Consider the following 11,376-nt stretch of genomic DNA (forward strand, 5'->3'; position numbering starts at 1 on the left):
GTAAGGCTTGCCACTGACACCCTTCCCCAGACCCCGCACAGAGTGGGAGCTCTCTGCACTGGGTACACTCTTTTTTTTACTATTGGCTTATTATCTGGTTGTGATGCCTTCCCCAAATTTTGCTACCCTCCTCTGGTTGTGATGCCCTCACTGAATTTGGCTGTCCTCCTCTACTCCTACAACTACTACTACTACTACTACTCTATACTCCTACAACAACTACTAATACTCTATACTACTTACTACAACTACTACATACTACTTACTATAACTCTACTACTCTTACTACTCTACTAGTGTGTTGGCTGCTGCTCCTATTTTTTACTATTGCTCTACTACTCTGTATTACTCTATACTACTCCTACTCCTACTCCTACTACTCCTACTCCTACTCCTAATACTTCTACTACTCAACTCCTCTACTCTACTACTCTACTCCTGTACTCTTACTACTTCTATACTATTGTCCTACTACTACTCTGTACTCTACTCTACTACTCTTAACTACTATCCTCTACTCTCTACTCCTACTACTCTTACTACTATCCTCTCTACTCTGTACTCCTACTACTCTTACTACTATCCTCTACTACTCTCTACTTGTCCATATCCGGTTGCTTCCTTCGGGGATGATTTGAGCAGCCCTGCCTCGAATAATCAAGGCGGGCAACCAGGCCAACCGCCTCGAAGCCCACTTGTGAAATGTTGTGTAAAAGAATTTGTGTAGTAGTGCCTTCGGGATCGATTTGAATTTGAGCTTCTCTATGGCATACGCAATGATGAACTGTTTAAACTTTGAAAAATGTGCTAAGGCAATGGCATTTGCAATGATGTGAACCCTTTTATGCTGAGGCAGCGGCTATGATGATCAAATGCCCCCCTACTGGTACTAAGCTCCTAAACTAGGATGGCTTGTATACAAGCAACCAATTTAGAAGAGATGTGATGACAATGGGGCGAATCTGAGCCAACTATGTACATGATTTTTCTCCATATTCTTAAATTTTGTACTTTTCTTGTATAATTTTGTACTTTTCTTGTACAATTTTGTACTTTTCTTCACTTTTTGTATCCCTACACCCAATGTATATGAAAAAAGGATGTAATCTTGTTTTCAAATGAATATATATAATTAATGATTCCTTTATATATGTTTTGAGATGAATATAGCATTGTGTTTATATAATTATGAAATGTTCCTATAACTCTCTCTTCATCATAGCTATCAATGTCGACCAAGGAGGCTCTTAAAAATTGGAGCGAGGCTACTCCTGATGCGAGCAATGATGAAGGCTCATCATTAGATGGGAGCACCTCGTACGAGAGCGAGGAACTAACACCGAGGCCAGTGAAGAGACCTCATGGTGAGGAAGAAGATGATCCAGACTTTGATCCAAAGGGTAAGGCATGAGGTTCTCGCGCGGAGCCACAACAGGCTCCGAAATATGATACCCAAGCAATGAGGCACGAGGTACGTAGACAAAGTAGTGCACGTTAATTGACACAATGTTCGTGGGCCTTGTGCAAGTATATAACTAATGTGAGTTCTTGTCCTCGACAGATGCTGATGGTGCCTCCTTATTTGGAGTACGCTGACAGTGAAGAAGGGAAGGAGGAGGAAGCACCTGGTCCCTCCTCAGGCACTTCTTCAACCACAACAACAAGTAGTAAGAAGAAGTCAGACTTGAAGAGGGACCAACACGAGAGGCATTAGATTAGCAAGAAGAAAGTGGATGTGTTACATAAGATAGGGACGAAAGGAGAGCCCTTGGAGCCAACTATCATCATTGGCACCTTTAGCAACCAGTGTTCCTATATAGTCAAGGAGAGGGTGCCTATAGCATATGATGATTGGAGGAAAGTTCCCAAGGACATCAAGGGAAATGTGTGGGGAGAGGTGAAGAGGCAGTTCATGTATCCAGCGGAGGGCTATGATGAAGACAAGTGCATGGGGCATGCGTTGTTTGTTGCAAGCAAAGCGCTTCACAACTTCAGGTCTATGCTTAATAGGGAGTACATGTAGAAAGGGAGGACACCATTTGAAGACTACAACTTCATCAAGCTTGACGTTTGGGAAGAGTTCATTGCAAAACAATCGACTAAAGAAGCAAAGGCAAAGGGTGAGAAGTTCTCTGAGCTCTTAAAGAGGAACAAGCTCCACCACCACCTAGGCATGGCATGGTATGCCATGAAGACAGAGAAGTGGCGGTAGGAAGAAAGGGAGGCAACTGAGGCCGGGCAGTTGAATCCATTACATGGCATCGATGAGAGGTCACATAACTACCTCTATGCCCACAAGCCAAAATAGCTGAAGGAGGGTAGGACCAAGTACAATGAGCCAGAGGTCGAGGAGGTGGAGAAGAGGATCTTGGAGGTCTCTATGGCCGAGAAGAGTAGGTCCTTCGAATCTCGCCGAGAGAGGGACGTACAAACCGAGGCACTGCGAAACCTCGAGCACCGTAGCCACGTTCGTGGGGTTTCCTCGAGGTGGAGCTGGAAGGACATGGAGGCCTGGCAATTTGACACCAACTCTTACCACATGAGGCAGAGGTACAAGGAAGGGCTCCTCTAGAAAGGCCATGATGAGGCAATCAAGGACATGATCATGGGGAAGATACAAGATGTTTTCACGAGCACCGACCCCAAGATGGTTGAGTTGAGGACATGGATGTTTCGCTAGGCTAGCATGCTGCTGCCATAGGGTCAAGCCGACATATAAGGGTAGATGGTGCCATGGACCAGATAACTCCCTAGGTACCCAGTCGACAACATCATTGAACCAACGAGTTGCACGCACCAGGTGCCCTTCGACAGGGCACAGAGGAAGAAGGACATGGCCACAGGAGTGGCACTGTCGCCCGAAAGCGGCGCCATGTATGACGCCAAGCCAATCTTGCTCGACTATGCCCGAGTCGACATGACGTGGACCAGCAAAGATTTTGACAAGGATGAAATTGACATTCCCACTAAAGAGGAGTACAAGTTCATCGGTGCTACTGTCGGCATGCGCATGCTATGGAACAAGAGCGACATTGTCTTGGACATGCCGACGCTGGTGTCACAACCCTCACACCCGTCGTCATCTCCCTCGGGTGACCTAGGTGACAATGACGACGACGATGATGACAACGGTAATGACAATGGCGGTGATGACAACAACAATGCTGGTGGCCTAGGCAGCAGTCCTCTAGTCAGTCCACCTCTTGGCAACAGCAATCCACAGGGAAGCATAGGGGCAGCATCGAGCGATATGACACCACCACCTACAAGTGGTTCAAAGTAGGGCTCAAACCAATGTCCTCCCCCATCGAGGAAGCCTACAGATGAAGAGGAGGCCATACCCCCAAACCACACCAAGTCGAGTTGGGTGGCCTATCAAATAGTCAACGAGCACCCATACTCAACTATGTTTGAAAGGTACGCTACTAGCAAGCATAGTCAATCTATAATTCATTTCGAGATGCTATCTGCTTTTTCCACTCGCTAACATCTCAAGCCTCAGTGTTGCAGACCAAAAACGCTGCCGTTGTTTTGGCCCCGGTCGGATGATTGCCCTGAAAACTATGTGCATGGGAAGTTCATGTTGACCTTGGGCGACCTCCTTGAAGAGAAGTGGGAGGTAAGGAGGTTCCATCTGTGGTACATGGAAGCAGCGAAAGTGGGCCTAGAAAACTTCATCATCAACATTCCAATGGAGTACTTCCACATGTCAATGGATGGTGAAGTCATCGTAGATTTCCACGACATGCATAGACTACTACGACAAAAGGACCTCGACGTCGCCCAAGTTACCTTATTTTCCCTATAAGTTACTTATGACTTTGACACTACTACATCATTGTAGGTACTTTAGGAATAAACTAATAATGCCATGATGACTTTTTCTTGTAGGACGCAGGCCTATGTAAGCAAGGAATTGGACAAGGATATTATCTATCTCTCTCCGATGCTTATTACAGAGAGAACCATTGCAGGTTACAATATACCAGACACTCATGAAAAGCTGGTGAATTTGAACCCAGAGGAGAGAAAGAAATACAGAGAAGATATGGTAATCAAATATAAGTATCGAGCGGGAATGTACATCTATGAGGCTATGAACAAGGTCCGGGGAAATGGGTGTGTCATGGCCGCCCACCAGTTCAGGTAAGTCCAAAAGATACTTGGAACATATATATAGGTATTGGGATCATGACATCTCATATTTGAATATTTCTAATCTGTATTGTGTGAATGGTGCAACCAGGGCATCATGGGCCACTGGATTGCATTTACAATCTATCATCAGGATGGAAGGGCCTGTATATTTGACTCTTTGTCGGGTACAAACAAAGCAGGGTATAAGTAATTTGAAAGTTGTTTGAGATAGTAAGTGATGGAACTTATTCATTTACAGTTAACGTACTTGTTGAAATTGTTGTTGACACTAGTGGTTTTTCGTATAGCGCTTATAAGAAGTACGTGAAAGATCCCGACTGCTATGATCGAAGATCTGAGAAGAAGAAGATCAAGAATGGTACGAAACTGAAACTCAAGCGTGAGTTTCCGGTAAGTACCAATACTACTACTACTGCTCTTCTCCTAATACTACACCTACTCTGCTCTACTCTAGTACTCCTACTACTACTCCTCCTTCTACTAATACTACTACTCTATTCTACTCTACTCATTACTACTAGTTCTACTACTCCTACGGATTGTTTATTATATATGCTCTAATAATTATGTATTATACATCGTGCAGTGCACTAAACAACCCTATGGCTCAGTTCTACGTGGATTCTATGTTTGCGAGTATCTGAGGACGTGCAGCAGCAGCTGACGGTGGCTCAAGGAAGCACAAGGATGGTGGCGAAGGAAGAAGGTCGACCAAGACTTCAGACAAACAATAGCAGACATATATAAGTTTGTCACAGAGAGCGCGCATGATGGGAATATGTTCTTCAACCGGGAAAGCGAGTTAGCGCGGGATCCGAAGTTCGATAGGATCAGAATCTAGAGCACCAAGTTACGAATCTCGGATTACATTCTGTCCAGTAAAAATGATATGTATGAATGACCTTAGTTGCTGATGTACGGATGATTTGTGTTTGTGAAACAATGATAAAGACATCACTAATGTAACAACTTAATGTTGGTTCGTCGAACGGGAATGAATGTAATATATGTTTGTCATCTATTTTCTGCTTTATCTATGTTTTCATTAGTGAAATTTTAAATTCTAATTTAAAAAGCATTTTTTAAAATATGAAAATCATTAACCGAGGCGGTCAATTAATAAAAACCGTCTCGGTTAAAATCTTAACCGAGGCGGGCGTTTTTATTCAACCGCCTCGGTTAAAATCTTAAGCGAGGTGGACACGTTACAACAACCGCCTCGCTAGGCGGTTAGCTTATGATGCCCACCACTGTTAATCTATTAACCGAGGTGGTTGACCGACCGCCTCGTTTAAAGTCACGATTAACCGTGACCTTTGTGCCAAGGTGATTGACTTGTCCGCCTCGGTTAAGCTAAAATGCCTGCCTCAGTTAAAATTCATGTAGTAGTGCCTGCTCAGGAGACTACATAAAGTCAAGTATTTTTTTTCCACAGACACGTTGACTTGTATGTTTTTCATTAAGAGGGGTTACGTAAAGTCACCTCATCACGCTAACATTATTTTATCTCATTTTGTTTGTTTATATTATATATTGGCGTTTTCAGTTTAACCCATACGGGTCATAGATGCAGATGCCGTGCAGATGGATGGAGATGAAAAATAGAGCGGTATATGTAATCGAGCTTCATAGTCAAAAGGTAGACTGAAATTAAGCTCCAGGTAACGCTGATATCGTGAAGTTTTGTCAAAATAAGACACGCGCGGCATCTGTGACTTGGCACTGCCGTTTCGCCATCTCCGTTCCGTCCTAGCAGTAGATCTGTAGTGCCGGTTTTAATAAGGAAATGGTAGAGATTATTAGGACAAGCCGACGAGGCAAACGAAAGCAAGGACTTACAAGGATGTATACATACGTCTGAAAGCTTAACTACGGTGGTATTTAAATCTAAAAGCTAAAGTTTAGGGGTATATGGAGGTGTCACGTGGGAGTGTTCGGATATTAATAATAAAACAAATTATAGAAGTCTTCAGAAATCTGCGAGATGAATTTATTAAGACTAATTAATCCGTCATTAGCACATGTCTACTGTAGCACTACATTGTCAAATCGTGGACTAATTAAGCTTAAAAAATTCATCTTGTAAAGTAATCACAATCTATATAATTAATTATTTTTGTCTATATTTAATATGCATGTATGGGTGAGCAACCAAACCTGGCCGAGTCTTTAGCTGTTAGAGTATACTAAGTAGTACTACCACCGTACCGTACCACGGTACAAGTGTGCCCATCTGGAATAAAGATGTCCCCGTACGTCAAACGTGCTGTTGCCTGCTGAGCGCATGGGACCCGCATGGTCGATCCTATGCAATTCTAGAACAACGAAGTACACTGTACATAATAAAGTCCACGAGACAAGATATCGATTGTGGTGTTTTTAATGTGTGATGTGGCTTCATTTGGTTGTCAGGTTGTGTAACGTACGTCCAGCCAGGTAAAGCGAAAAGGAAAAACAGCCACAGCCAGGGAGGAAGGGCGTTTCTTTGACCGGAGTGTGCTCTATACACACACACACCCCCAAATTAAAGAAAAAAAACGGCCATAAGTTGCTCGTGACCCAGCTTAACATGAAAAGCAAGCTAATCTTGTGGAATCGGAGCCTCCGATTCATACTTTGTCTGGCGGAGCTAGAGCGAATGCAAGGAGGGTGTGCTTGTCTTGTGGGGGTATATGATTTTATCGTATGGATACGAATATGGTGAAAATTTGATCATAATCATGGTTTTTTGATATTTTTGTGGATGTGCCCGCAGCCTGTGCAGCACCCATAGATGGAATAATATGGTGGACGGTGCAGTTCGGTGCCTCACGCCATGGAGATGGAGCAGAGCAGGTATCTATATGCATCAATGCATGCATATTTAAATTTTCTATTTCTATTTCTATTTCTATATGGAAAAGAAACATAGTATTACTGATCATGCGAGCTAACACGAACACAAGTCCCAAACGTATCATGTACGTATGTATATGTATGTAATAAATAAATAACCAAGCCAGTGTATATACTCGATGGATCGAGCTGAAATCCGTTACCAAACCACCCGACCCATCGTGAATCGTGATCGTACGTCGTTGTCACAGTCGTCGCAGACTTGCATCAGCAAGCATCGCTCGTTCGGCCTCCAATCTATATTCGTTCCCATGCAATTTCTGCTGCTGCTCCACTAAACCATGTGAGCTCCTTTCGCTCGGCCTCTCGCTTTCATTTCCGCGTCCGCGCGCGCTTTCTTCTCTGTTCCTCTCTTCTTCCCGTTCCCGCGACGACGTCACACGCCGTACCTGCTACTACTCTCTTATTAATTTCTCTTCCTCTTCCTCTTCCTCTTCCTTACTCTTTGTACCACCTCCGTTCCGCGCGCCGACCACCCACGCAGACGCAGACGCAGACGTCGAGAGGTTGCTTCTCCTCCGTTATCCGATCGACCTGTTCGATTGCCGCGGCCGAACCAGGTACGTGGTGTTGCTTGCTGTGCTCATGGCCTTGGCCGCCGGCGCTGTGGTACAAGATTCATTCAGAATGTTCGTGTGTGCTGTGCCTCCATCATCTCCTTCCTGCGGTCTGCGGATTGCCTCTCCACCTTTCCTGTGTTCTTTCTCTTTGGGACTACAATCTTCATGGTTCTTGCTTTTGCATGGTTTTTTTTTTCTTTTCTTTTTCCACACTTGAATCTCGATCTCCTAATAAGCTGCACGGAAATGGACCGATCGAGTGCCCGACTTCATTAATCCTCAGCCTGCTTCTTTGATCCAGCTGCATCCTGCGATGCAGGTATACTTCTAGGGCCTGCCTTTCGACAGATTTCATTCAAACTTTTCCCCAACCCAAATTTTCGACTTCACTGAGCAATCCTTGAATCTGACTTGTGATACTGGTTGGTATGGTAGCTATTCCCTTTTCATTTTTTAATTAATTTCTTTATTTGTTGTGTGTGAAAGAGAGAGAGAGAGAGAGCAAAACTACTTTTATTACTCATTCATTCATGTTGCTATCATTGTCCCAGCCTTAACTATTTGCTTGCGTAGATGCATGGAAAAAACTTTGCAAGAAGCAACCGTTGGTTGGTTCATGCCAGCAATGCAGTTTTCTTCGTTGACAGTTTCGCTGCGTTTTCTACTGCTGCGTTTTCTTCGTTGACAGTTTCGCTGCGTGGTTTCCGCACTTTCTAGTACCTGATCCTGATGCAACGACTTCTGTTGCCGCACAACAAGGGGCCCGCTCTTCATTCACAAGCCTCTTTGCCATTAATCCTGTACGGTCATTGCTACATCTACTGCTGCACCACGATTGCTCTACTCTGCATCGCGTAGTCTAGAAACTGTTACGAATCTTTCTCGAGTTGAGCTGCTAAATATTGGTTCCATTCTATCGGGGTCAAAAAAAAGGATCAATTTTCTTCCTGGCCCACACTTTCCAGGTCCAATAAAGCGTCCTTCTTGCACAGGGGTTAAATCTTAACTTTGAAATTCTGTAGATGCAATGCAGTACAACTAGTTCACAAAAGCTGAGGTGAGTTGTGCAATCCCGCTCGCGAAAAAAAAAAATCAGTTCCTCACTCATATGCAACGCAGCAAGGACAATGAGCACTCAGTTGATGTAGCAAATGCTACCACAAGAGAGAATGGTAACGATGTACTAGAAAATTTTGTTTCTTCATCTCACTTATTTATCATAAAAAATACGTACTCGTTATTACCTTTTTCTTCATATTTGTTTACAGAGTATTTATCCATTAAAAAGTCCAAAGGGCCCAGCTGTGTTGCCTCTACGATCTGTTCTTGTCTTCTTCATTGCTATGTTCAGCTTCTATGTCTGCTACTTCTCCTTCCATCAGATAACTTTGGAATATGAACAAAAAACGACCAGCGCAGACGGAGCTGAACAGACAGAAATCCGTTGCAGAAGACCTGCAGTTCCACATGAGCAGATGCGATATGTGCACTTTCCGAGGCCTGTCACTTACGACAGGTAACTTCAGTTCGTCAGAACCTTCTTGTGTTCTTGTTCTATATATATGATGACATGTGTTGTCTGATTCATGCTTCTCTGCACTCATTTCCCGGTTCACAGGGGTGAATGTGCATGTAACCCGGTCCGCTTCTTTGTTATCATATCTATGCAAAGATCAGGAAGCGGGTGGTTCGAGACTTTGCTCAACAGCCACCCCAATGTCAGCTCGAATGGCGAGATCTTCTCTGTGAGGGATAGAAGGGAAAACATTTCGTCTATTTTTGAAACTCTTGACAGATTGTATGATATGGACTGGATCACTAGTGCGGCGAAGAATGAGTGCACAACAGCATTTGGGTTGAAGTGGATGCTAAACCAGGTAATTAAGCTGCATCATTCCTTTACTAGGGTCTGTGTAAATGTTTACTATCAGTGAGCCGCTTTTCATGTACATATTGTTTGGTTGCTCTTGCTCCACAAGTGGTATAGCTAGGCCGTATCATGTAGCCTTTGACAATATATTTATGTTCTTGTGCTCCAAACCTAAAAAAAAGAGTGATTTTTTTGGTAACTTAAAAGGGCTAGTAATCATGTTATCAACCAAAAAAGAAGCTAGTAGTCATGCTATTGACTTTTGAAAGCTAGCTGTGAGTTTATCAAGCAAAGTACTTTGGAACTCAAGAATAGGAATTTCACAGGAATCACTTTAGTTTTACAAGAAAAACGCAGGGACATGGAAAAAGTTCCCACGTTCCAAACAGGGCCTAAAATGGCTTGCTTCCTGTTCTGCAGGGACTGATGGAAAACCATCGAGACATCGTTAACTATTTAAACAGGAGGGGTGCAATGGTTATATTCCTCTTCAGGAGAAACACATTACGGAGGCTTATCTCTGTGTCGGCGAACAACTACGACAGGAAAACAAAGCAGCTGAATGGCATCCACAAATCACATGTTCACTCAAAAGAGGAGGTATATCTCTCCGTGTGCAATCAGTCAGTACATTTTCTGAATCAATTATTTAGATTATGAATCAGTTATTCAGTTATGGAGAGGCCTAACTACTGCATAATTAGAGACATGACTAAACCAAAGCTGTCTGACAGTTACTCAGTTTTGAATGGATAAAAGTCAAACAGGCAATGGTATATATCCTCTTGGCAAATCATGTCGGTGCCTTTTATCTGGGCAGGCTGAGATCCTGGCAAGGTTCAAGCCAGAGCTGGACGTATCGACTCTGATTCCAAGCATCAGAAATGCCCAACGCGCCATGAGAACCTGCCTGGGTCGCTTCAGCAACACCCGCCACATGGTCCTCTACTACGAGGACGTGATCCGCGACAGAAATGTAGGCATCACAACACAAACAAACAAACAAACAAATGTTCCCAGCAGCCTCTGATGGCTTTAGAGTTCCAAACAAGGTTACCCAATGATAGCAATAATAACAGGGATATGCTCTTTTCTGATGATGCCTTCTGCAGGCATTGTCCCGGGTGCAGGAATTCCTGGGGGTTCCAGTGAGGAAGCTGTCCAGCAAGCACGTGAAGATCCACACCAGGCCCCTCCCGGACCTCGTCGACAACTGGGAGCAGGTGAGCCAGGTGCTGAATGGGACACAGTATGGTCGATTCCTTGATGATGCAGACTATGTCAAGTGATGATCAGGGCCAAATGAGAAAGGTCGTAGTCCCAATTTTTCAGAGGGATGAGAGATTTTTTTTTCTCGAACGTGCATGAGCACGGTATTCATTAAGCAGGAGTAGGAAATACAATGAAAGTATATTTTGTTGGATAATCTACCGCTATCTTGTGTGAACACAGCAAGGGAAGGCGGCGCCGAAAGGTCCCCTGCTGTGATACTGTAGCCGTTGCAGGTGCACGCACCGCACGGCTCACCTGCAGCACTGTAGGCACATGCAAAGGCCGGCGCAGAGTCAGCCCTGTATGTTATCTAGTCACTGTTGCAGCAGGACAACTGTACTGGGACTAAATTGATAGAGTTGTATAAATAGACTACCACGGCAACTCAGTAAAGAGAGTTCAGATTTGTCATCTTCCATACACGGCTTCGGCCAACGCTGGTATCTTGTACTGTGTGTATGTTCTGTTCTCCCTTCTTCTTCTAGCTCTAGCCATAGTGTGTGGGGACGGACAACGCTTGTTCGTGATCGGCACGGCTAGTGGGTGCTCGGCAACACTAGTGGGTGCTCGACAAGACTGGTGAGTGGTTCACTCACCTGAGCCGGTGATCCTGTGGGCCAA

At 44.2% G+C, this 11,376-nt stretch overlaps 1 protein-coding gene across 2 annotated transcripts; it reads left to right on the top strand.

Moving 5' to 3' along the window:
- Positions 1 to 7,387: 7,387 nt before the first annotated feature.
- Positions 7,388 to 11,153, top strand: LOC136539817 (uncharacterized). 2 transcript variants are annotated; one of them, XM_066531808.1, is made up of 7 exons: positions 7,388 to 7,613; positions 8,636 to 8,793; positions 8,882 to 9,129; positions 9,232 to 9,490; positions 9,904 to 10,083; positions 10,304 to 10,459; positions 10,596 to 11,153. In XM_066531808.1, the coding sequence occupies exons 2-7, from the start codon at positions 8,722 to 8,724 to the stop codon at positions 10,770 to 10,772; spliced, it is 1,092 nt and encodes a 363-aa protein (XP_066387905.1). In that variant the 5' UTR covers positions 7,388 to 7,613; positions 8,636 to 8,721; the 3' UTR covers positions 10,773 to 11,153. The 2 variants fall into 2 exon arrangements, with proteins under 2 accessions (XP_066387905.1, XP_066387906.1); XM_066531809.1 differs by having other exon boundaries at positions 7,388 to 8,785.
- Positions 11,154 to 11,376: the final 223 nt, after the last annotated feature.

The sequence above is a fragment of the Miscanthus floridulus genome, chromosome 2, assembly GCF_019320115.1.
Source record: "Miscanthus floridulus cultivar M001 chromosome 2, ASM1932011v1, whole genome shotgun sequence".
In the NCBI taxonomy this organism is placed as follows: Eukaryota; Viridiplantae; Streptophyta; class Magnoliopsida; order Poales; family Poaceae; genus Miscanthus; species Miscanthus floridulus.

Bases quoted from the DNA above. Each gene is read 5' to 3' on its own strand.
- LOC136539817 (XM_066531808.1), top strand. From the start codon at position 8,722: ATGCAACGCAGCAAGGACAATGAGCACTCAGTTGATGTAGCAAATGCT. The intron at 8,794-8,881 runs GTACTAGAAAAT...ATTTGTTTACAG, and splicing joins CAAGAGAGAATGGTAACGAT to AGTATTTATCCATTAAAAAG. The intron at 9,491-9,903 runs GTAATTAAGCTG...CCTGTTCTGCAG, and splicing joins TGAAGTGGATGCTAAACCAG to GGACTGATGGAAAACCATCG.